This window comes from Rhinolophus sinicus, chromosome X (genome assembly GCF_036562045.2).
Source record: "Rhinolophus sinicus isolate RSC01 chromosome X, ASM3656204v1, whole genome shotgun sequence".
NCBI lineage: Eukaryota > Metazoa > Chordata > Mammalia > Chiroptera > Rhinolophidae > Rhinolophus > Rhinolophus sinicus.
In genome coordinates, this window is record NC_133768.1 from 111,125,459 (window position 1) to 111,151,015 (window position 25,557).

At 58.9% G+C, this 25,557-nt stretch overlaps 1 protein-coding gene across 6 annotated transcripts; it reads right to left on the reverse strand.

The window, feature by feature from the left end:
* Positions 1-826: 826 nt before the first annotated feature.
* L1CAM (L1 cell adhesion molecule) lies at positions 827-25,557 on the reverse strand. 6 transcript variants are annotated; one of them, XM_074323359.1, is made up of 30 exons: positions 25,045-25,167; positions 23,579-23,701; positions 23,335-23,430; positions 15,225-15,415; positions 12,409-12,423; positions 11,651-11,756; positions 11,229-11,431; positions 10,287-10,409; positions 10,010-10,180; positions 9,660-9,771; positions 9,355-9,539; positions 9,060-9,191; positions 8,780-8,923; positions 8,192-8,303; positions 7,907-8,073; positions 7,648-7,804; positions 7,303-7,427; positions 7,035-7,145; positions 6,595-6,792; positions 6,274-6,344; positions 5,869-6,091; positions 5,158-5,273; positions 4,733-4,937; positions 4,516-4,638; positions 4,229-4,402; positions 4,010-4,129; positions 3,732-3,887; positions 3,117-3,251; positions 2,771-2,843; positions 827-2,098 (listed from the first exon to the last, which is right to left on the reverse strand). In XM_074323359.1, the coding sequence occupies exons 4-30, from the start codon at positions 15,298-15,300 to the stop codon at positions 1,867-1,869; spliced, it is 3,765 nt and encodes a 1,254-aa protein (XP_074179460.1). In that variant the 5' UTR covers positions 15,301-15,415; positions 23,335-23,430; positions 23,579-23,701; positions 25,045-25,167; the 3' UTR covers positions 827-1,866. The 6 variants fall into 6 exon arrangements, with proteins under 6 accessions (XP_074179460.1, XP_074179461.1, XP_074179464.1 ...); XM_074323360.1 differs by lacking the exon at positions 23,335-23,430 and having other exon boundaries at positions 25,045-25,168; XM_074323363.1 differs by lacking the exon at positions 12,409-12,423.

The window sequence follows — 25,557 nt, forward strand, 5'->3', positions numbered from 1 at the left end:
AGGAAGATGCATAGCAACAATCCTCCAGTGGGTCACGAGGATGAGACCCAGTGCTGGGTGGAGGGGCTGACCTCAATGGACTGTGGCTCACCCCTGGGGGCCAGGGAAAGGCAGAGGGTTCCGGGAGGGGCAGGGAGATGGATTTGACGGTGGAGAAGAAATTCCCTTCTGGTGCTTTCTACTCACTCAGTCCAACATGAAACAAAGGCCTCGGCTGTCAGTGCAGAGACCAGGGGTTGGGGAAAGGGATGGGCCCTCACCTGGGGGAGCAAGGAGAGAAATGACTCGGAAGTTCCCAAGGCAGGCTGGCTGTCCCTGTGAGACCTGAGATTTGTGTGTGGTCATTCATTTAACATGCATTATACTGGTGTTGATGGCTGGCACCCAGGGAGGTCTACTTCAGCAGGGCACGGAGGCTGGGAGCCAGGCGGGCACTCACACAGGTTGGTTGTTACATGAGACAGGAAAGAGGCTCCTGGGCCCTGCCACACTGCTCTCGGCCTGCCCAGTTGCAGAAACAAGGGGCCCAAGGATGGGGAGAGCCCAGAGCTGCCCCAGAGGCCAGCAGAGGGGAGAGGGGCAGGCAGTAAGGCCTGGAAGCTGCAGCAGAAGGACATGGCCAGGGAAGCTGTGCTCGGTAAAATGACAACCGTTCCTCTTCGTTTCCAGGTTTTATTTGCCTGGTATAATTCTGATATTTATATACATATATATATATATACTTTTGTTTCGTGTAAAGGGCTCATTAACAGACCAAGCAAAGGCAGACAGAGGGGGTGGGGGCTGCCGGCAGGAGCACAGCAGAGCCGGGAGAACCCATCTTTCCTTTTTTTTTTTTTTTTGTCTGTTTTTATTTTTCCTGGGATGGGATCATCAAAGCTAATTGCTATAAAACCTAGAAACCACCTAGAGACTCAGACATCTGCCTACACACTAGTGGCATATGGGAAAAGGGCAGGGTAGGTACTTTCAAAGTCACGGTGTATTTACATTCCCAAGGTGGGCGGAGGGGAAGGCTGAGGAAGGAAACTGTTCAGACTGGGAGTGGAGGGCTAAGAGGTCCTGGGGTGCCGTGGGGGCTGGGAGAGGCCCGGGGCAGTGGGGAGGAGGCATGCCTGCCCCGCACCCCGGCAGTGATGGAGGCCACTTGGATGATGTCTGGTGGGTAACAAAGGCAGCGTGTGTATGGAGCTCCTCGAAGCCAGCCCCAGGCTAGCGTGGGCAATGGGAGGATGGGTGCTGACTGATACCAGCATGTGGGGACTCTGGGCTCTCCACATGGCTTCCTCTGCACCTGTGGCCAGCTTGCCCAGCTCCCATCCTGGTTGGAGCAGAGATGGCAAAGGGAGCAGGTGGTGGGGACACGGAGTTCTATCCCCAGTCCCAGCCAGGCTGGCCAAGGAGTGGCTGGGTGTGAAGGTGCCAACTCTGGTTCTGAGGAGACTCCATCAGGCAGCATCTGAGAGACCCCTCTGGGGCCATCCGCACTCCCCCCCCCCACAGCCCTTCTGCCCAGAAGCTGGCGCGGCAGCACCCGAAGGCTCCTGATGTGAGTGATTGGCCGGCCCCCAAACTGGAGCAAAGCAGTGTGTGCCCAAGAAGGGGTGCAGGTGGGTTTTGGCAAAGAAGTGGGGACCGGGTAGTCAGAAGGGGATTAGGCAGTGAGATTCTCTTCTCTGCTCCAGACTCAAGCCTTCCCACGGGCTCAGGGCCAGAGTGTGGAGTGCGGCCTGGTGGAGACAGGGACGGGCCTCAGTCCCAAGTCAGGGACCCAGAACAGGCATCGGGCTCAGGGGTCTTGGCCTCTGACTCCCCTGAGGCCTGGCCCTGGGCTGTACCCTGCCTGTCTTGCCTGACTGGACCCCACTACTCCAGGGTCCCTGCAGGGTTGATGGGGGAGGCAGCTCCTGAGCTGTCGTTGCCTCCTGCTGCCTCCTTCTCCTTCTTGCCACTGTACTGGCCAATGAAAGAGCCGTCCTCATTGAACTGGACATCCACGCTGCCCCCATAGTCAGCCAGGCTATCATCACTGCCCAGGGGCTTGATGTCTCCATTGAGAGATGGCTGGCTGCTGCCAAAGGCCTTTTCCTCGTTGTCACTGCAGGGGCAGAGGGCAGGAGGGAATGGGAGGCTGCCCAGTGGAATCCAGCAAGAGCTGGCAGGTGCTGGCCTGAGGGAGGAGGCCTGGCTGGGGGGCATGGCGAGGTCACGGTGGCCTAGATTCTGCCTTCCTTCCATTTGCTTTGAATGCATTGGGGAAGAGGTTTTCATCCTCGACACATATCTGGGAGGGCAGGTGGCATGCACACCACCAGAGGGGCAAGGCTTGGGCATACCCAGAATCCTGGTAGATGTGAGGGAGCAAGTGGGCGCTCAGCCTGGGGGGCTCATGGGGCCTGGCCAGCCAGACAGGGGCACCTATCTGGCTGTCAGCCCTTGTAGAGCCCAGAGAAGGGATCTGGAAAGGTGACAGTGTGCACAGGAGGAATTGAGGGTGTTGGCTTCTCCCTGAAACAGAGAGCTGCCAGGCCAGAAGGCTGGGGCAACCCTGAGCCTGGCAAGCGGGGGCTCATGGCGCTCCCAAGCACACACTGTCCAGAGGAGGGTCCCTGCCATTGGGGTCTGACAGTAAGTATCTTCCCACCACTCCTGCCTTACCTCTCCAGGGACCTGATGTCACCCAGCAGCACAGAGAAGAGAGAGAGACAGGGTCAGATATGCAAGTGAGGGGAGTGCTGGGTGGTCAGCTGGCAATCACCGCCCTGCTCACCTGTACTCGCCGAAGGTCTCATCCTTCATTGGCCGGGCCTCGGAGTCCACCTGGGTGTCTTCCTTGTCCTTCACTGGAGACACACAGAGAGAGCCAGGCTTCTTCTCCCACCCCAGCCTGTGCCTGGACACTGGGCCCCATCCCCAGGCGAGGCTCTCACTCTGTGCTCGGAGCACTCAGCACTGCCTCGGAGGCTCTCCGAGGCCAGGAAACTTTCAAGGGTGTACCACTCACCCCACGTGGGCCTGGCTGCCATTGGCTCTGGGCCCCTGCCTGCCCCCAACATGCTCATGCTGTCCTGCTGGAGCCTCAGGGACCAAGAAGGGTGGCCCGGGGTCAGGGTTACCTGAGTACTTGCCACCCTTGCTGCGCTTGATAAAGCAGAGGATGAGCAAGAGGAGGAGTAAGAGAATGATGGCACTGACGAAGCCGATGAACCAGCCCTCGGCGGCAAAGCCGGAAGAATGCAATTTCACTCGGCCTGAGGGGGAGAGCCCAGGCTGGGGTGAGAGCGCCCTCAGCCCAAGCCCATGCCTCCAGGTTTACGGCCTCGCGAGCGGGCCTCATTTGGAGCCTCTGGCTTCATCACTCACAACCTCTCTGCCCCCAGGGACTGGGGCATAGATGCCCTTACACATAGACGCCAGAGTACCCGGGCGTGGGGGGGTGATGACCTGGGGCGGAAGCATGCCTATAACTGACACTCGTGCGGGACTCTCTGGGGAGCAGGGAGGAGGGTCTTCCGAGTAAATGACCACATTGCAAACAGTTAAAACAGAAGGATAGTAAAATGGGCCATTTCAGGAGCCTGGACTTCTCTGTCATAGGCCAAGGGGCAGCCAGATTCTTGGAGGAGGAGAGAGGAGCCACGGCACGGGGCCTGGGGCCTGGGGCAGTGGTGGCCATGTGAGGGACGCAGGGAAGCTAACTGAAAAGCGCATCCAGCTCCCTGGGGCCTCACCGGTGCCATTGGTCTTCACAATCATGTGGTGCTGGAACGCGGCCTCCTTCACCAGGCTGATATTGTAGTTGGTATCAGGCTGCAGGTCCCACTGGGTGTAGGAGGTCTGGTTGTAGCTGACACACCGTGGTAGGAAATGAGGACCCATCTTCTCTTCTGCAGCAGTGAGAGAGCAGCAGGTGTAAGCGGGAGTGTGAGGCAGCACGCTGGCTCCACACCAACCCCAGCCCTTCTGAGCCCAGAGCCCCTTCTTCCCTACAGGCCACATTTGTGCTCACCGCCCTGGGGTTTGAACTGGATCTGGAACCTGAAGTTGCACTGGCCCTCCTTGGGGATCCAGGAGACCACGCTGTAATTCTCACCAGCCATGGCCGAGATGTTGCTATCACGCAGGATCTCTGGGGAGTGAGAGGAGAGTGTGGGACCTTGAGGCAGACCAAGGCCCACCCTACTGGGCCCAGCTGCCTGGCGGGGCCCGCTCAGCCCTTCTGGCTTACTAGATAAGGCCATGGTGCCTCCTTCCTGCACAATGGCCTCCCCAGGGCCCTCCTTCGTGGTGGCCTGCAGCTGGAAGCGGTACCGCAGGTGGGGGCTGAGGTTGGTCAGGTTGTGCATCCGCAGCTCAGGGTCCGAAAGGTTGAAGGACAACTGCTCCATGCTCCCATCATCCACTGCAAGGACAGATGGGGAGTCAGCTTTGGCAGCCAGCTCTGCCCGCTCCCCCTAACTCCCCTCTGTCTCCCGGCCGGGCTGGACTGGGGCTCTGGAGCCACAACACACGTACGTGGGTGGTAGGAGAGCACGTAGCCGGTGGGCACGCCATTGTGGCTGAGCGGAGGCTGCCAATGCAGCAGCAGGCTGGTGTCTGACTGGCACTCCAGGTGCAACTCCTCAGGTTGGCTGGGCACTGCGGGGTACAGAGACAAGCAGCAGGCCCTCACCCAGGCTCGACCTGGGCAGGGAGGAGGGGCTGGGATTGGGACTCGGGGTGCAAGTCTCACCTCCCTCTGGGGTGCTGAAGGTCCTATTCTCGCTGGCGGGCCCCAGACCCCGGCTGTTAAAGGCCTGTACCTCCAGATGGTACAAGCTGTAGGGCCGCAGGTCTCCCAGGATGACGCTGGTGGTATTAGCAGGCACCAACATGTGGTCTTTGTGGACATGCCTCCTGCTGTGCTTCCTCTGAGTGCCCTCCCACCAGTACGTCACCTGAAAGTGGACAGGAGACCCCATAGGGGCGGTAGGGGCCCAGCAGTGACCCCCGGGCACATGCTAGCCCCTGTCCTCAACAGGGACCCTGTCTTCCAAACCCAAAGACTTTCGGGAGAGCAGCTGGCAAGTGGCAGAGGTCTGCGGCCCATCCTGTCCCTCCTGGTGGCTTCACACCTCACCAGGGGATACCCCCAGCTCCCACACCTTGGACCCTTACATTGTATCCACGGAGGTGACCCTTGACCTGAGCTGGGTCCACAGGCAACCACTTGACCAGCACGGCGCTTGAGTTGAGGATCTTAATGTCTTCCAGCACCGGCCACGCCTGGGGATCTGGAGAGAGTCAGTGGCATGGACGAGGGCCTGAGGCTCCTGAGGCCAGCCCAGAACCCTCCCTCGGGAGGAAACATGGATTTAGATGTTCTCTGGGATTGGGCAATTTGAGGGGCTGGGCATTTGCTTGGTTTCAGGGTCTCTCCCTGCAGATTGTTTATTGTTATGTTGGTGCAAAAGTTACTGTGGTTTAAAAGGTTAAAAATAATTGCAAAAACCGCAACTACTTCTGCACCAACCTAATAGTTGCAAGGCACAAAACAGTAACTCCGAGGACAAATAACCAGAAAAGGTCTTGACTGGGTGATCAAAATGAACATCTGTTAGTGTTTCAGATTCAAAGAAAGGAAAGCAGCCGGACAACTAGACCCAATGCAGGATCTTCGACTGGGGGAAAAGGTAGCGCTGATTGATACAAATGGAGTATCAGCTGCCAACCAGAGATGTTGTTTGTGGACTTTTGCAACGGCCCTGCGGTACTATAAGGTAACATCCTTACTCCTAAGAAATGTACTATTGTGGGGTAGGGGCGAGGTGCACAGTGGGAGGAGAGTGGGCTGCGCAGGCAGATGCAGGCTTCACCTCCGCTACTCACAGTCTTCCCCAGAGTAGCCAATGGTGACCTGTGGCTCGGGGCCCTTGCCATGGCTGTTGATGGCCTGGACCTTGATCTCATAGGGCACAAACGTGGACGTGTTGGACACCACCAAGAAGGGGTCGCTCACAATCTGTTCCTGCCAGGCCCCCCGTGTCCTCTGAAGGCGCCACTGCACGCGGTACTGAACCTGAGGGGCATTCCACTCCATCCACCGGAGTGGCTGGAGGGAGCAAACAGAAGAGGAGCTGGTCGGCAAGAGCACCCCTTTCCTGTGACCCGCCTCCTCCGTGACCCAGCCTCACATCCCCAGTCATCTTCGGGGCCTTAGCACAGACAGGGGAGTAACAAACACCTGGGTCCTGGTCTGACATCCAGGGGCGAGCTCAGCCCAGGCCCCCTCACCTTCCAAGTGATGACCATGTTGTTAGTCTCATTCCCTTCCCCTTTCACGTCCACGGGGTTCTTCTCTGGGGCTGGAAATTAATGTGTTGTTAACACATCAACACTGCAGGCTCCCGCTGAGGCAGTGAAGGCTGATGACCAAGGAAGGAATGGCCCATACTGGCCCTGGAAGCCAGGAGCCAATAGCCCTAAAAGAACCCTGCCTCCCAGCTCCCTCTGGAAACCTGAAAGCAGAGGAGCTTGGGAACAGTAACCTCTGCAGCCCCTCCTTGCAGAGCCTTGGGACCCTGGCGTCTGAGGCCCCCCTCCCAGGTGGCTCACCTGCCTCAGGTGTGACCACAGGCTCAGAGGCCGGGCTGGGCTCCCCAGGGCCATATTTGTTGATGGCAGTGACTCTAAAGGTATAGCGGACATAGGGTGACAGCTTGAGGGTGGTGGAGGTCTGGTTTCCGGGCACCTTTCCCAGACTGTACCATTTGTCAGGCTCCATCTCCTGGTCTTCAAATTCAATGTCATACTCTGCCAAGAAGTGAACCAGCAATGGCGTAATCAGTGTGTGTCACGGTGGAGGGGTAACAGGGGTCCAAGTCTGGCTTTCCCTGAGGAAAGGAGTGCCCAAGGCAAGGGGTATTCTCGGATTTGCACGAGGAACTGTAAGCCCCAGTGAGGTGGCAGTCATGGAGTCAGGGCCCCTGGGAGGAGGGAGGGCTAGCAGGGAAAGCAGTGGGGGAGGTGGGTGGCGCCATGCTCAGGCCTCTTACTCTCAATGGGAGAGTTGTGGTCGTCAGCTGGGCTCCAAGACAGGTGCACCTGGTTCTGCTTTGGCGGGTGATGATCAGACAGCTCCAGGCGAGGCACTGGCCCAGGGCTCCCTGAGGGCCATGGAGGGTGGGTTCTCTGGACCACTTGTGAGCCAGATGCCCTGCCCCCCAGCTCAAAAGGGCCCTGGAATGTGAGCCTGGGTTCCTGTGCCCTAAGGCCTGTGCCCCCCATGCTTCCAAGCGAGCCTGATACCACCCTAGAACTCACCCACCACAAGGAGCTTTGCCTTCCTTTCCACCACATCCAGCTTGGTGCTGGCCACACAGCTATAATTGCCCTGGTCACTGTAGTCCAGGCTGTGGATGACCAGACGCTCGTCCTCTATGAAGTACCTGGCAGGAAATGGTGGGGGGGGATGCTTGTCCTTCTGCTTCCAGCAGATCCACCACTTTCTGCCATCTGCACCCTGCTCCCCTCTCCTCCCTCTCCTGCCAGAACCTTCTCCCTCAAAGCAGGGGCGCTCCCCCCACGGATGAGGCCAGGAGGTCTGGACATTCTGCTTTTCCCACTCTGCCCCACTCCACTGAGCCCATGTTGGGGCTGGGCCCGCACTTGTCACTGTCCCCAAGCTCCTGGAGGTTTCGACCATCCCTGCGCCAGGTGATGCTGTGCTGCAAGGAGGGGTCAAAGGAGGCCTGGCACGTGAATGTCACTCTTGAGCCTTTCTTCTCGATTGCGTTCTGGGGCTCCTGTATAATCTGAGTAGCATCTGAGGGCAATGAAGGGAAGGGAGGGTCAGTCTGGTGTCTTCCAGAGACCCTGACCGTCCCTCCAGGAACTGCTGCTGACCACATGGGGGGGGTTGCCTGACCTTTGACCTGCAGGTTTGCCACAATGGTTACATTGTTCTGGTCATTGGCAGCCTGGCAGAAATAGTGTCCAGTGTCATTGGCCTGGAGGTCTCGGATGCCGAGGGTCCCATTGGTGTAGGGGAAGAAGCGTTCGTCCTGTAGCACGGTCTTTCCTTCCTTGTCCAGCCTAGACAACCAGGGCAAGCAAGCCTGGTTCAGACCCCACCGGCATGCTCCTCTGCCCTCCCTGGCTCCCTGGGCCAGAAGATGGCTTCCACCATGCCTGCCAGAGTGGAGGAGCTCACCACTGGACGCTGGGCACGGGGGCTCCGAAGGCCTTGCACAGAAGGTAGGCAGTGCTGCCCTCAACCGCCAAGTAGGTCTCGTTGTCTGGGGTTAGGATCTTGGCCGGCAGCTCTGGAAGCAGGAGTCACAGGAGACAGAGCGGGGCAGGGGGTTGGGGGCAGATTCAGGGCTCAGCAGGGGAGCCCTGCCCATTTTGCGTCCTTGTGTCCAGCTCCAGCCCCCAACCGCCTAAGCCTCTCTTTCACTTCGGACACATTGCCCCCTCTGCCTTGGCTGTGTCTCCCATCCCAGCCACCCACGTTGTACCAATGATTCAAGGCCCACTGACAGTCTACCCCTTCCAGAAAGCCTTCCAGGCCTAGCCCCATCTTCCCTGAGGCTCCAGGAGAGGAGCCACCAGGCTGGCCTCAGGCACGTCCTGGCCAGGGTAAGCCTCTGTGCCCCAGAGAGGAGATAGGCAGCTGAGGTGGACAAAGCAGCTGCTGGCTGAGTTGGCCTGGTGGCCTTGCCTGGTGGGCCACAGGGACAGACTAGGGGTTATGAGGCACCGAGGGGAGGGCGGGCAGGCCCAGCTGGCTAGCACTCACGGACGACATAGATGTAGGCATTGGCCAGCAGGAGCCCATGCCGGTTGCGGGCCTCACACTGGGTCACCATTGTGTCGCTGGGCTGCACGTTGCTCAGGATCAGGGCTCCATGCTGGATCCGGTATTTCTGGTCCTTGGCCAGCTCTGTGCATGCAGCAGGTGGGCCCGAGGGCCAGGGCAGAGCAGTGAGCCGTGCTGAGGTCCCTGCTCACCCTCCTCTTCCTCCCCTCCTGTTCCCAGGGCCCCCCACACTCCCTGCCCCTGGCCGAGGCCCTCTCACCCTCCACAGGGATCCCATTGATTCTCCAGGTAACCTCTGGTTGGGGCCTGCCCTGCACTTGACAGTCCAGGCGGGCAGTCTCCCCGGGCCCGTACAAGTGGCTCTGGGGCTTGTGCAGCCAGTACGGGGCAGCTGTGAAGAAGAGGAGAGCCACCCTGAACCCACAGCCTGCAGCCAGTTTTGCCCCTCACTCACCTGCCACCGTGACAGTAGGCATCGCAGACTGTCATGCCCGGAGGGCTGTCTGCATAGCCTTGCAATGGGGCAGGGGTGGTACCCCACAGGGGCAGCATACCCTCCACAGTGACGTAGTAGGCGTGCCGGTCACTGCCCAGCGAGTTCTCAGCCAGGCAGCGGTACTCGCCGTCATCCTCTTCGCCCACATCCAGCAGGTGCAGGGTCTTGTTGTGGTTCTGGTAAGTGACTCGGTCGGCTGGCATGGGGCCACTTGGGCGAAGCCACTTGATGGTGGGTGTGGGGCTGCCCAGGGCCATGGTTCAGGGATGCCAAGTAGGAGAGGAGAAGGGAGAGAGGACAGGGCTGCTGAGCCCCGCCCCTCGGCAGAGGCCCCGCCCACTCCCACCCAGGGCACCGACTCACAAGCCCTCCGCGATGCACTCCAGGACTAAAGGCTGCCCCTGCAAGGCCACCAGGTGGCTACTGGCGTTGGCGGGGAAGAGCAGGCGCGGCCTCCTGTCAATCATGCTGTTGGCTGTGAGAAGCAAGGGAATGGGTGATTCTGGACACCTCGGTGAGCCCCTGGGGGTTCGGTTTTCTCCTCTGCTAAAGGAAGGGCCCGGTCTCTGTACTTGCCACCTAAGAAAGGGTCTGGGCAGGGTTCAGGTGGGAGTCTAGCTGTCCTCGAGGAAGACCGAAGTCCTCCTATCTAGGGGATTGGCCAGGCCTGAGGGTGAGAGGAGTGGGGGTGCGTTAGAGCCTTTGGAACTCACTGGCCTTGACCCGGAGGTCAATAGGTTCCTTTTGAATGATGGTCCGAGTGCCAGGGAAGTGGGCATGGCAGATGTAGTCTGAGTGGTTGTCCGAGGTGAGCACGTTGGCAAAGTAGAGGTTGCCATTCTGGCCCATTGTCACCCGCTCATCCTGTTTGATGTGCAAGATCTCTGCAGGAGTTGGGGGACAAGGAGGCACAGGTCAGGACCCCCCCCTCCAGGAAGGCATTCCCACTGGCACCCCCACCCCATGCAGCAGCCCCTTGTGGACACCCACTGCTGTTCATCCAGTAGATCCGCAGCGGCTCTGCACTGGGTGGAGGGTGGCAAGGCAGAATCACTGACTCCCCTTCTTCTACCTCGACAGGTTTGACTGTCTCCTTTGGCCACTTGGGGGCACCTAGAAGGGACAGAGAGGCCAGCAGGGTGGGTCCCATCTCTCCTCCTCATCAAGGCTGGGCAAGGCAAGGGAAAGGAGGAGGGATGTCTGAGGGCATGAGGGCCAGGCTGTAAGGAAGGTCACATAAAGGGAGGCAGACACTTTGGTTCCTTTCTAGGCTCAGGGCTGACACCGGAACTCCATGCTGAGGAGACGACGGACAGGCCAGATGGCTGTAAAGGGTTAACCCTCCACAATTCTCAGCTCCCACCCCCAGGACAAGATGAGGATGGGTGGGGGGAGGCTGAGGTACAGCAGTGGGGGAAGGGAGCTGTGGAAGGATGCGGGAGTCACAGACCCTTCCATCATCCTGACACAGAATCCATGGCAACGGTTCCCAAGGTAACCGAAGGGGCAAAGAGGAGAGGCGCGTGCTTGGGAGGCAGAAAGCTCAGGGAGGATGGAATGCAGAGGGAAAACCCCAGGGAAAAGGCGACACAGATAAAGGCAGAGCCAGAGAGGCCAGGTCAGAGGTGGGGAGAAGAAACAGGAGGGAGGGAAGAAGAGAAGCAGAGGGAAGGAGACAGAGAGGTGGGGGAGGTGGAGAGAGATGACCTGAGAGTGGTGAAGGAAACGGGATTACAGAAATGAAAGGGGACAGAAGCCTAAGCGGAGACAGGGCAAGCTAGAGGGAGCAACAGCACACACAGAGAATCAACCCTCCACCCACTCCGTCAGCCAACAAGCCTGAGCCTATGAGCTCCCACAAGGTCCCTGAGACCTGGTCGGGGACCCTCTCCTGTGCCCCCGGCCCTTGCTAGTCCCTGCAGCGCCTCGCACCTTCGGCCATGAGCTGGATTTCATGGGACATGGCGGTACCCAGCTTATTGCTGGCAAAGCAGCGATAGGTGCCCTGGAACCTCTGAGCAAAGTTGCTGTTGTTGCCGGTGATGGTGAAGGAACCAGAGTGCGGAGCCTGATGCACGGTCACACCCAGCTCCTCTTTGGGTTTGAAGTGGACACCATCCCGAGTCCAACGGAACCTGTGGGCAGAAAAGGGCTCAGAGGATCAAGGCTCTGGAACCTGGGTCAGGGGCTGGAACGGAACACAGGCAAAGGCACTAGCAGCCAGTGGGCCCTCAAGGGGGATGAGGCAGATGGGAGGCGACTGGGCTCAGAAGTTGGGAGACCTGGGGGGGCATGAGGATGAGAGGCTGAGGTCAGCAGTCAAAAGCAGAGCTTAGAGAGTGACGGTCACTCACTGCACTTCAGGTTTGCCACTGGCTTCACACTTGAGGCTTATGTCATCCGTGGGGAAGACAACCAGGCGCCGTGGAGACTGTTCTGTGATGACAGGTGGTTCCATCACTGGGGATAGGACGGGAGAGGAGTGGTGAGGATGACGTCTGACTGGCGTCATGGCCTCAACCCCCATCTCATCAAGAGGGAAGGAGGATGTGGAACCCCTAGAGGCCCCAGAGCCATGGGGGTGGGAGAAGAGGAGGACCAAGCTAGAGAGACCAAGTAGCTTGGCCACAGGTGTGTGGGACATGAAAAGAGGGAGAAAGGGACACGGAACAAATGTAGAAAGAGAGAGAACAGAGGGAAGACAGCAACAAAAGTTACGAAGACACCTCAAAGAGAGAGATGAAGTCAAAGAGAGAAGCAAAGAGTATGGAAGAAAAAAGAAGAGAGCCAACAAAAGCCAAGGACACAGAAAGCAAGGACAAACCCCTCACGGGAGAGGCGGGGGAGGGAGGGAACAGAGAAGACAGAGCACCAGAAAGAAACGGCAAAAGTGAGTGAGAAAAGCCAGGTCAGGGCAGAGACAGAACAAAGACTGTCCCCGCATAGGTGAGAGGGAGAGGCTGAGGTGAGCTTCTAGGCTGAGACCATGGGACAAGGACGCAAGAGCCAGAAAAGACAGCAACCAATACAGGGCATGTGGCACACAGGAAAGGCGAGGGAGAAGGGGACATGCTGGCCTTCTGGAAAACACTCCCACCCTCCCCCACCTTACCATGGTATCCTTCATCTGAGAAATCCAGGCAGCAAGGGAGAAAGTGGAAAGAAATTCTGACAGGCAGCCCCAGCAGGGTGCCCGATGGCATGGGAAGAAATAAGCATGTGCAGACCCCCTGGGGAAGGGGAGGGCGACAGAGGAATCTATGGCCGTGTAACTTGGGGGCACATGCAGGGCTGGAGCTGTGGCAGGTCAAGACCCAGGACCAGACAGAGCCCGGATCACTGGTTGGGGGGGGGGCGCAATGCCCAGGAGGAGCCAGGCCACAGTGCCAGAAGGCAGGGGGAGAGAAATCCGTGCCTTTAACAAGGCGTACCCTTTGGACAGACCTTGTATCTCCCTGGCAGGGCCTGGCTGGGTCTGCAGAACTGACCCCCACCCCACTCAGGATGCCTCAGAAGCCTGGGAGGGCCCCCTCCCCTGCTCCAGCCCACTTCCCTCCTAATCCAATTAGCACAGCTCAGTGTTTTCAATTACCCAGGCCCAGCCTTCAGAGCCCAGCTGCCCCCTCCCTGCGAAACCCTCCCAAAGGCCCTGCTGCATCTGAGTTTCCATCGCCTGCAGGGCCACGGATACAGCAGCCCCCTAGTTTTCTCCCCTTCCTTCCTCTCAGCCTGCTACTGAGCTCCCTGGGGCTGCGGCCACAGTCACTGGCTGGGGGGGCAGGACTCAGCCCGCTACTGGCCAGGGTGGCTGTGGAGCGGGGAGAGGGAGGGAAGGCAAGATGGGCAGGAGAGTAGTTGGCTGCTTCTGAAAGCTTTGTCTCTGCGGAAGACCTCAACATAAGTGTCCTCAAGAGAGAGGAAGGGCTCCCTGGGGACACTGCAGAGAGAGCCCTGAGCTGGGGAGGGGCCAGTGCAGGAAGCCCAAGAGCAAGAGACAACAACAGGGACTACTGGATGGGGAAAACCATCTGGGGAGAGAAAGAGAAAAAGAGACAAAGGGGCCGGGAATGTCTGGGGAGCGAGCAAGTTCGAGCTGGAGGCCACGATGTATCGGCATCAATACCAAGTGCCACCCATGGCCAGGACAGCCTTGGAACTGCCATGGTCTTTGGCCTACTTTTCTTTCCTTGCTCTTGCCTTTCTCCAAGTCTCCCTGCCTCTCCAGACAGACACGCCCGGCCAGATGGCCCAGCCTGTGTGATAGCAGGGCGGGCCGATACCCAGGGTAAGACCTGAAAAGCAACTGAGAGGAGATGGAGAGGGAAGGGGGACCAGTATATACATGGATGTGAATGTGTAAAAGTGTGAGTCCGGGCACACGTGTGTGGATGCCCCAGGGTGTACTGCAGTAGGTTCATGAGTGTCCACCAGTGTATTTGCATAGGGGTGTGTCTGGCCAGAGTACCTCTGAAGGCTGTGTGTGTGTGTGTGTGTGTGTGTGTGTGTGCGTGCTTACATTCAGTGTACAGTTTTGTACTGTATACCCGCCTCTGTGTCTGTGTACTTAAATCCCTCACTTTTGTGTGTGTGTGTGTGTGTGTGTGTGTGTGTGTGTGTGTGTGCATGTCTGTGGGCTTCCTGCGTGTCCTCTCAGGGCCTCTGCCGCTTCCGTGTCTTTGTGCCTGGCTTGATACAGGTGGCTTGTCTGTCTACCCCTGTGTGTGTCCATGTGCATCTGTAGCTGGGGAAGTCTGCAACCTTTGTCTTGTCAGCCCCTCTCCACCTCCTTCAAACCCTCACTGCACCCAATGCCAGGTGCCTTCTAAGCCCACCTCCTTTGGCCCCTGTCCCATTCCTGGCATGGACAGCCTTTCCCACTCTCAGCCCCCAGCTCTTCTCTCAGGGACACCGGCTTCCTGGTCCAGGCTCAGAGACAAAGGTGGCAAGGTAACAGGGGAAGGGATTGGAGATACAGAAGGAGTACGCTCAAGATACACAAATTCTACCCTGTGAAATGCCCCTCACAGAAGCCCAACAGCCACTTACAGCAGTGTGTTTATATCTCCTGCTCACACTGAGGAGAAAACACTGTCACAGTAACACCCCCTTACCCCCCCACGATAATCAAATGTTAACAGTCTGATAACCTACAGACCTTCACAAACCTGACCAATAAGGAAGTAATAGTTCTGGTGATTCACAGACTTACCAATATAGGAAATTCCAATCGCACTCAGGAATACCCACTTAGTCAATTATAACCACACACATCCACACACACAAATATAGTCTGTCCAACTCACAAGCATACATATATACTCATGTTCAGTAACCTTCTAGCTCCACTCCCCAATACCCCCAACCCTACCCATGACCCCCCACTCACAACCCCCCCATAATGCTCCAGCAGCCCCATCTCCCAAATAACTACACATCAAATCGTAAAGATCCAGAAGGCTGCTGGGCCTTTTCAAGGTGTCTCTTCCTGTCTCAGTTCACAGGGCTTCAAGGGCTCAAGATGAGATTACCCAAGTCAGAAGTGGGAGCAAGACTTGAATCCAGACCTTTGCACAAGCTAGTTGAGCCCTGGGGGCAGCCCTGGGCTGCCACACCCCTGAGGGAGTGGAGGGTGGGGGGCAGACCGGGGATGAGCACGGAGGAGGCCCGAGGAGGCGGATCCAACGCCAGGCCCGCTCTCCGTGGTGCTGAAAGCTCCCCGGCCCGCCCCTGTCCCCTGTCCGTGGTGCTGACACACCCTGCACCTTCCATCCTGTTCTCTCCAGAGGTACCCAACTTCCTGGGTATCTCCTGCACACTCCGTGCCCAAGAATGAAGGGGTGAGGGTCCGGAACCGGGAGAAGGCAGAAGATAAAGAAGAGCCCAGCGCGGTGGTGAAGGGAGGCGCCGAGGCTCCCTCCAGCTACTCACATTCCTTGGGGATCTGGATGAGCAGGCAGGGGCTGCACAGGAGGAGAGGCCACAAGTACCGCAGCGCCACGGCCATCTTCCCGGCGGTGCCGGCGGCTCGGCACAGCAGGCCGGTCTCAGCTCAGGCTCCGGCCGGCCCGGAGGGAAGGGGGCTGGTGGGCAGCTTGGGGCGGGAGCCGGGGGTGGGGGCACTGGGACAGAGGAAGAGGGATAGGTGGGGGAGGAGAGAGGAGAGAACGGACGGTGGTTAGTGACTAACATCTGGGCGAGCCCGGGCTACTGGCCCCGCCCCCAGCCCCGCCCTAGGCTGGCCGACTCCCCCATCTTTCCCCGTACCTTGGAGGGAGAAACCTGGAAGAGATTAAGCACTGGCTGGGCCTCCAGGTTGCTTTTCATTCCCTGCTTACTCTCTCTGCCTTCCCCACCAGCTGCCTCTCCAGCACCAACTTGTTGCCCCAATCAGCTCCCCTGGGCATGCCACAGGCCGCTCTGTGCATGTTGTCCCCATGTGTGACTCGATATGCCAGCAAGCAGGTGCCTGTGGGCATGAGTGTGGATGTGGATCTGCCTGTAGCCAAATGTGCACATCAGTATTTATGTGGCTGTGTGTGTGTGTGTGTGTGTGTGTGTGTGTCTGTGCGTGCGCACGCGCGCACATGCAGGAGAACATTTGTATGCCATCTCTGGAAAGGAGCTGCACTCAGGAGTGTGTGTCTTCTTGTGTGTCTGTATCTCTGCGGTGAATCCTCATGTCTGCTACTTCTGTGTGCACACATAAGCATGGGTGCACACATATGTAGAGAAGAAGTCTTGTAGTCTCATTGCTAAGGGTTTCAGAGCCAAATGATCCCTGAATGCTGTTCAGGCCTCAAAAGCTGCCAGGAGGTGGGGGGCTTGGGAAGTGGAGGCAGGGAAGGAAGGAAAGGGGCCCAAGAAGGCTGCATTTCACAGAGTAAGTTGAGGAAAAGGAAGAAGGATGAGGGAAGGAAGCCCCCCTCAGGAAATGGCAGCAGGGAGAGAGGGAAGGAGGAAAACACCTCTCTGCTGTCCCTCAGGCCCCCTGGGAGCAAGGGATGACTGTGGCCTCCCCAATTCCAAATGCTCCAGGCCAGGGTCAGAGCAAGCCCTGCAACAGTGTTTCTGACACCTCTCCAGGGTCTGGCAAGCCCAGCTTCTGGGTCTTTCTCTGAGTCTTCAGGACTCAACTACTAGTTGTGTCCACCCGAAGCCCAAGTATCACCAGCCACACCTACATTTCCACCTGCATGCAAGGAGCCCAGAAGACTGGGGGCCCAGGGAAGGGGGGGCTTCTCTACCAATGACTAGAAGAGGAAACAGATTCCAAAGAAGGTACAACTTTGGCTCCAAACAGGAAAAAATGTGGAAAAGGCAAGTGGTGAAAGTGCAGGAGGAGCAAGAGCAGGATGCTGGAGCCTGGGTCTGGATGCCCTCACCAAATCCACACTGGGCATCCTTTCTGTGCCAGCCAGGAAGTCATTGAGGTGTGTGTGGGAGGAACTGAACCTCAACCAGAATGCTGAAGGGGTGAGTGGGGAGGCCTGGGAAGTGGTGCTAAGGCATCTATACTGTCAGGAGGCAATTGGGAGCCACAAATTGGTTTTATGTAAGGTAACCTGAGAAGAGCGGCGAATGTAGCCATCTGCCTGGGGACTGGGCAGAGAAAGTAGCTGGTGGCAAATAGCAGTCAGCTTGGAGCTCTCAGACTCCTGTACCCAATGCTGCAGGGGGAGGTGGAGAAGCACCGGGGTGGATCCACGTGGATGGGCTGAAGGCCAAGAGAATGACTTGGAGTATTAGGAAGTGGCAAACACATAGCCAATTCTCTACGTGCAAGAGCTGAGCTGGGGCCCAGAAGGGAGGAGCAACTGTGGACCTGTTCCACCCCCACCTTCCCTCACAAAGCCAGTGCAAGCAGGGTGGGCCCCAGGCAGCCTTGGCCTCAACTTCAAGGCCTGTAGGAAGCAGTAGGAGACTCAGATCAGAGGGCAGGCGATCAAACAACAGCCTTGGGAGCTCTGAGAGCTCTGGTCTTAGGAGGGGGAGGGGAGGGATACGAGAGAAAAGAAGCTCGAAGAAGGACCTTCCCGAAGAAGGACCTTCCCGAACTGGAGGATGCCCAAGTGCTCTCTTTGCTGGAACGATGATCGCTGTGATGTCAGCTCCTCCATTTGTCCGCCAAGTCTAGGCTCCCAGAATGGGGTCAGGCCTGTATACTCCAGGTGGATATGTCAGGGAAAGATACCTCCAACTCCCTGGCCCCACTCCCTACCCCATCCCAATGCCCCCGTCTCACATGCAACCTCTTTTGGTCTCCTGGTATTTGCCAACCAGCTCGCCACCTTCTTGGGAGCTCAGAGACAAGCAGGAGCCAGAAGGTCGAGAGGCCCCCTGACAGCTGGGAGGGGGCTCTGCCTCCTCTCCTCCCACTAACGCGGGGTCTCTGATCTCTCACCATTCCTCTGGCAATTACAGAGCAAGCAGCTCAGGTTGTCAGCTCAGCAGGCCCCCCACTCCCCCATCAGCACCTCCAGGGGCAAGGGAGGGGGGAGTATTCCACAAGCTGGTGTACAGATGGAGCCAAGGCCATGTCTGCGAAGGGGGGCAGGCTGGGGAAGACTGAAGGGTGACAGACAGGGCGAGAAAGAAGCAGGAGGGAGCAGGAGAGGCTGGGAAGTGGGGCTGGGGGAGGGAATGGAAGACAAAGACGGATGCTGGACCACCACGTAACCAAGATGGAGCAATCCAGAAACAGAGCCCGAGGTATCAGGGAAAGAAAGAGGAAAGGTAAAGGAGTCCAAAGGGTGGGAGACAGCTGCAGACAGCACTGATGAGAAGTGGGTGAGTGGAAGCGTGAGGGGCGTCCTTGTGTGCGTGTGTTGACTGCGCACAGGTTTAGTGGTGCCTCCTCCATGTCCTGGTCCCTGGGGGATGCTCCAGGCAAGAGGCAGGGAAGGAGGAGGGGAGATGGACCTGAGTCAGAGGATGGGGCCTTCTTGGGCTTGGAGGTCAGGCTCGACTGATGGGCAGGCAGGGCAGAGAGACAAACGGACAGCAGAGAATCTATGAGCCAGCAGCAGAGAGAGAAACAAAGCCCACAAGTACAAAGACGATAATGACAGAGACAGAGGGGCTGGTCCCTGGCCACTTGTGGCATTGGAGCACGGGTGCGGTTGTAAAATAAGATGAATGAGCCACTGCTGGCTGCCCCTCAGGGACCACAGTGGATCCTTCCAAGATCGCTGCTAAGGTGGAGTGAGCAACCGCCTTGATGGGGGGAGATGCCCACGTGTCCACAGGCACAACAGCGAGTGTCTCTGTGCTCACCCACACGTGCATCCACTGCATCCACCCGCCGCTGTGCTAGGGAAGGGCACAACAAAAGCAGTCTGTTCCTCAGTGGGTCCAGATGGGAACCCATCCTTCCCTGGGGCCTCACACACTACTCATGGGCTGGCAGAAAGGGTGTAGCAGGTGCTGAGGTGGATGAGGTCGGCAAGGTCAGCCCCACTGGAGCCTGCAGGGAGGGGCTCAGTGGGACCGCAGAGGAGCCCCACCCCTGGCCACACCCTGGCCCCACTGTCCCCCTGGTAACTCCTCTCCTTTGGCCTCTGTCCACTGACTGGGGGGGACTTGGGAGGACATGAAGCCACACTGAAACCTAGGGTGGCTTGCTTTCCTCCCTGAACACACACACACACACTCTGGAAACCTATAAAGGTGCCCTGCCCCGCATGTGCTCAATGCAAAGGTGTCCACCAGCTCCCATGTCCTGCCTTGAGTCCTCTCTGCCCCTCCCATCTGATGGAAATGCACCTGCCCAAGAGAGAAGTAACAAGAGGTCCCTCCAGCCCAGTGCGTGTTGAGAATGGCAGTGCCCTGTGACCTAGCAAGCCCGAGTGGGGGCAGGGCTGGGGGCTCAACTCATGTGAGATGGTCAGAGTCTGGGCACCAGGACTGCATACTTATAGGTCTGGGAGGCATACATGGTGGCACCCATGCCTAGGTTGTCTCCTCAGCAGGGCTGGGGGGGGGCTTGGGGCCTGTGGGTGTGTATATGAGGGTGTGGGTGTCACCTACACCCCATGCACTGTATTCCTTTAAGGCTCCTTCTCACTCTCCCCCCAGGCTGTGGCTGGCGGGTTTCCATGGAGATGGAGCCCAACTCCCTCCTCTGGCAGAGATAGGGGAAGCCTAGAGGAAAGCTAGCCGCAGAGTAATGGGTTATTTAGATAATACATAAAGGAGGCGGCTGGGTGGGAGCCCCCACAGGTACGTGAGGGCATGGAAATCTTAAAGGACTGCTGTTTCATCCTCCGTGCTCTCCGCCTTGCCCCTCCTTAAGCCCCCCACCCATCCAGAGCACACCATCAGCTGCTATAATGCTGAGGTCTCCAAGGCAACTGACAGCTCACCTGTAAAGGACCATTCTTAAAGGATGAGGAAGGGGCTGGATGGAGGTTAACCCTTTGTGGGAGAGCAAGAACAGACAGTCTCCAACGGGGAAGAAGGGGGAAACTCACCATGGTGGGCAGGGACAGTTTTCCTCCACCCCCCTGTTCTAGTCAGCTGCCCCATTTTATTGACTAAATTCACGGATAGCACGTACCACATGCCAGGGACTCTTTTAAGCACTTTTACACACATCACTCATTTAATCCTTAAAATTGCCCTGGGGAAGGATGTGCTATCATTATCCCCATTTTACAGATGAGGAAAGTGAAGTTCAGAGAACCAGAGCATCATGTCCAAGGGCTCAGAGCTGGCACTTACGCTCACCAGCGATGGGGTTCTGGATGGGCAGAGGCTCCCTCTGGGAGTCAGCTCACTTCTAAGAAATTCGGTGCCTGCTCCCATTCCCAGGGGGCCAAGGACCTGGACAAGGATGGCCTCCAAGCCGTTCTGCCCCCTGGGGAATGGCTTATTTGCTAGCCAAATAGCAGGCAAATGTGGAGGGCAGGGAGGGAAATTTTGGGAGGATGCCACACGGAAGTGGGATATGACCCACATCACGCCTCAGCAGAGTAGGAACCATCCCATCCCTTGGCCTTGGGTTTTACATGAGCCCCCCCGCCCCCCAACATCCAAGGACTCTGTCCAAGAGCAGGCAAATTCCTTTCCCTGTCCAGCTCAGGGACAGCCTGGGTTTCTCTGCCCTCTCTCATTATCCACAATCTTGGGTTGCTCTGACCCCCTTTCTTGAAACCAAAGGCCCCACAGCCCCCTCACAAAGGGGCTTCGGCTACTTGGAAGGCACCTCTCTCCAGTCAAGGCTTACGGATAGTGTTGACTCCCTGTGTAGAAGGGGAAACTGAGGCCCAGTGGAGTAGAGGTCGAGACTCTGGCCTCCCAGACCCCCCAGAATGTCAGTAGTACAGCCAAGTTCCCCATGTACAGTTGGAAAAACTGATGCCCATGGCCTAGAATCTGTGCCCCCCCTCCACCCTCTCTAAGTCCTCCCTCCAGCTCTGAAAAGTGGACTCAGAACAAGACCAGAAACCCCCGACCTGAGAAAGGAACCTGGCACTAGAGGGGGCTTCAGGGACCAGACCAGAGGGGCGACGGGCTGTTCCTACGGGCTGGCAGGCCCTGCCTCCAGGACCCGAGGGGAAAGAAAGCTGCAGAGCAGGCAAGCAGAGAGGAGGAAGGCGCTAAGCAAAGGGGAGAGGCAAAAGGGGGCCTAGGCAGCAGAAAGAGGCACCGGCCCCATGCCTCGGAGCTTGCTGTTCAGACCCACCCGTCCTGGGATGCCTGTCCCAAGGGCGGGGATGGGGTGCCTAGAAACAGCTCAGACATTGCCAGGCCCCTCCGGCCCCCTCAGGGCTCCCCACTCCTAAATGGTTAAAGGGCAGAGGGGGCACAGGAAGCCTGGGGGCGGACAATGGAGCCTCTGTCATCCCAGGCATTCCTAAGACATGAACACAGGCAGCCAGGGGAGGGGCCAGAGGGCACCCCGCAATTGGAAGCTCCGTATCATGCAGCAAGGCATGCCAGCCTCTGAGGCCACCACCATCAGTTTCACCCCTGCCTAGCATAGGCCCAGTCGGGGCATCTGAGGGGACCACGTGGGCACTGGAGGATCCGTGTGCACATGCTCTCTCTTACACGCATGCAACCAGATATGTGATCCCCACACATGCAAATACTGCAAGCTACACACACACACTCGCCCAAAGCCGCCCCCAGATAAACCTCCAGCTCAGCTGCCCTCTCCCAATTTGCCTGGCTCTGATTGTTTGAAACGGGAGAGCTGAGAGGAGGGGGCTCCTGGGGACTCATCCCCTCCCTTCAAGCTCCACCACCAGACTGACATCAAGAAGGACAGTTCAGAAGACCCCCTTGGCCCATTGCACAAAGCTCAGGACGCTGTCACCCTCCTACTCCACCCAATCCTAGGCTGTCCTTGCTGGGTTTAGGGCTAGGGACTGGCATGAGTGTCAGGACAGTGGCTGGGTGTTCCCCCCACAGCTTCGTGACCTGGGGGGAACATGGAGAACCCAGGCAAGTTCCTGAGGCATAGGGTGGGGGGCACTGGACAAAGAAAAGCTTCTGGAAAGACCAGCAGTCCAGGCTCTCCCCCTGCAGAGGAACTGGCCACTCTCCAGGCTCTCCCTCTCTCCAACCTTTAGGAAACCACAAAGATCCTGTTGATATCTGGGGAGAAAGCAGGCTGGCCTTGCTAACCCCTTACCCCCCAGTCCTCTGGCTGGAGGCCACCAGGAACCCCCTGTCCACCCTCCAGGTCACACGAGGCCCCCACAGGAGGTGTGGGCCCAACCCAAAGCCATGGAGCCCACTGGATATGTACTGGGTGGCTGCCACACCCGTTCTGAGGCTCAGAGTTCAGAGGGGCCAAGTTCAGGTGGGAGCAGGACAGGAGAGGTGGTAAATAAGGCAGGAGGGGAGAGAAGCCAGACAAAAGGGGAAGCGGAGAGATGGAGCCCAGGGCACAAACAGGGAGGGGTGGGGCAGGCAGAGGCAGGGACAAGAGAGGAGGGGAGTGGTGCGCCCCCACAGTGAAACTCTAACTGAGCAAGGAGAGGAAAGATGATGGTCGGGGACATGCGTGGAGTGGTGGGCAGCTGACAAGGAGAGAGCGGGGGCAGGGAAACAGAAGGGAATTGCCCAGGATGGGTACAGGGCCCCATCTAGGAACCTAAACCCAACGTTTCCAGTCAGGGGAGGAGGGGGCAGGGCAAAGCCAGCAGCCAGCATGGGACCCTAGAGAGGGGATTCAGACCTCCTGCCTCCCCTATTGTCCCCTACAGGGTGGGGCAGGGCCCCTGGGACTCACATCCACAGAAGGTGCCTGGAGGAGCAAACTAGTTGGCTGGGATGCCGATCCTCTACTCCATTCTCCCCCAGAGCACCCCTCCTCCTTACCCCACAGCTGTTTCAACCTTTAGCCCAAGAAGGAAATCCAGGAAAAGCTTCCCTCACACCTTCGTGTGGCCTCTCCTGCAGGCTGGGCCACTCTGCAAGGCCACATGGCACTTACTGCCCAGAAGAGTGCCCCAGAGGCGTTCTCTCCAGCTGCAGCCGTTTAAAGTGGCACCAGGGAATGTTTACCTTGAAAGGGACCTTGGAGTTTAACGAGTCCGTGCCCTCGTGTGATAGCCAAGAGGGCTGACACTCAAAGACAGGGAAGGGACTGAGGTTCCAGAGTCACTGGGCTGGGGAGTGGCAATTACGGCACCGGGGCTGCCTCGTCCAGCCTCCACAGCTGGCCTTGGCAGAAAGAGGCTGATGGGGTGCAGCCTGAGAGCCCTCGCCCACTGGAGAAGGCGTCAGACAAGGCCCTTCACTCCCCACCTCCCTTTCCCCTTCAGAGAGTCAGTCACAAAGGGGAAAAGAAAACCAGTACGTGCCCTCTGAGGATGAAGATGGTGTTGGTCTGGTTCGTTACTGGCTTTTCCATGGGCAGTTGTGAGTTGGCCCAAGTGGGCACTTGGCAGTGAGCAGCTGCCCAGCGAATGGGCAGGGAGGACCTCATTACTGTGCAGGGAGGGGTCACCGCCGACTAGGGGAGCTGTGTGCCCACTCAGTGCTCTGCAGGGGGCTGGGCACTAGGGGAGGAACTTCTTGGGAGCACCTTGTAGCAAATCAAGGAGACAGGCTGGGGTGTGCTGAGCGCGTCTCTCTCTTAGCGATCAGATCATCGGCGAGCCTTCATTTCTTTTGTTCTTTTCTGTGTATTTCAAGTATACCACAGTAAGATGTACTACCTTTGGGATCGTACACACACAGACATAAATAGGTATGGAGAGAGAGAGAGAGACTAGGATGCAGCAGAGAGAAATGGCCAGGAGCCGGGGAGTCCCAGTCCCAGCCCTGACCTGAGCTCGCCATGTGGTCACAGACAGCCAAGAGCCCCGAAGACTCAGGAGCCCATGGGTGCACGTGCTGGCGCTGCATGGGCGTTGTGCCAGGTGAGAGGCCGGCCCAGCCGAGTCCATTGCCTGCAGCAAGAAGCTGGTCAGAGGCGAGAGGCCCCAGGCAGGCCCCTGCCCCAGCCACCCCGCAGGGGACAAGAAAGACGGGGCTCGGTAGCACTTCGTGGGAAGAAAGGCTGACTGCATTATTCACTGTCAGGGCTACATGAGTCAGCAGAGATGGCACTGGGCTGCCCAGGAGCCCCTGCCCTCTGGGAGGAGTTAACTGGAAGCAGGGCACCTACTTGGAGGAGAGTGCCAGGCCCTCACTTCTTGGGGTGTGCAGATGGCCCTAGGCCTGCCTCCTGGACACAGGCAGGGATGGGCAGAGCTCCAGATATCCTGTAGGGGGCAGCAGGCTGTACTAGGTGCTCTTCGCAACCCCTGCCAACCAAGAGACTCCCAAAAATCTGCCCTAGGAAGGGGAGAAATAGGAATTGCAGACCCTCCCATAACTGAACAGAGGGAGGACACCTTGGCAATGGGCAAAAGACCTGCAGTGGTCCGGGCAGGGCCTCAGCTCCAGCATCTTGCTTTCCAGCATCCCTGGTCCTGGGTCAATGAGGCCCTCCTTCCCACCCCTCTACCTGACGGACCCACATTCTACAAGGACTACACCAGTGGGTGCCCAGGTTGACCTCACTAGCTGCACCCTTTCCTGGCCACAAGAGCCTGCAGAAACAGGCTCCAGACGCACCCTGCGTCCCTGGGGAGGAGATCCCTGTCCTGTTGCGGTCTTGGAGGGGAGCCCCAGGGAGCCCAGGCAGGGGTTTAGAAAGAAGAGGGAGGAGAACAAAGCCCCCACCCCCATCTTGGGGCCAGAGGGCCAGGCAGCGCCCAACCCTGTTCCCTCCCCTCCCATTGCAGGGACAGCCTAGCCCAACCTCCCCCCCCCACCACACTGGCGGCCGGATTTTCAGTGGAGCAGGGCCCTCGACTGGAGAAGATGGGCAGCCACGCCCAGGGCCACACCCCACGGCAACCGATGGGGGGGTTCACCAGGCCCCATCGGGCTCCCTTTTTCACACACGCCCACACCCTTAAGGACCTGCCAACTTCAGCCCCCACCTGCCTGCACAGACCCTGCCTGACTGCCCCCAGAGTGACCCTCCCCGGGTGGGTATTTTGGGCGCCGCCCAGGTACCCCTCACCTGTCGGACTCCAGCCCTGGCCTCCTTCCCCAGCCCTGCTAGGGTCCGCAGGGCCCAGAGCTGGGGGCCCGGCCAGGGTGGGGTTCCTGCCGCCCCGCCCGTGACCGCCTGCCGAGTGGAGCAGCTCTGCCCGCTCTCGCCGCCTGGGCAGGACTGGGATGGGGGGCCCGGGGCGTTGCAGCCGCGGCTCGGTCGCGAGGGCAGTCCTGCCCGCCTTACCTGAGCTACGGCCGCCGCTCGGGCTGCCCGCCCAGCCTCCGCGAACGCCGGCCTCGGACCCGCCGCCCGAGTGCGTCTGCGATGCCGATGCTGCTGCTGCTGCTGCTGCGGCGGCGGCGGCGGCGGCGGGGCGGGGGCGGGGCGGGGCGGGCGTGCGCGCAGGGGAGGGGGAGGGGAGAACAGGGAAGGCGGGGGAGGGGGGAGTGAGATCACCTCCCCCGCCGCCCGCTCCGCCCCGCCGCGCCCTCGCGCCTCGTCCCGGTAGAGCCGGGCTGGGGAGCCCCGCGTGGGCTGGGAGCCTCTGCTGGCCCCCTCGGGGAGCTCAGTGGGACCCGCGCCCGCAGCCCCCAAGTCCCTGGCCCGGGAGCGCCTCGCACCCCGGCGACCTAGCCACAGTGAAGGCTTGGGGCAGGTATCGCCTGGCGGGTGCTCCCGGGACACGGGGCTGGGCCGTGGAGACAGAGTCGGGTGGGAAAACAGATCCCACCCAGCCCCCTCCAGTCCCTCCAGGGT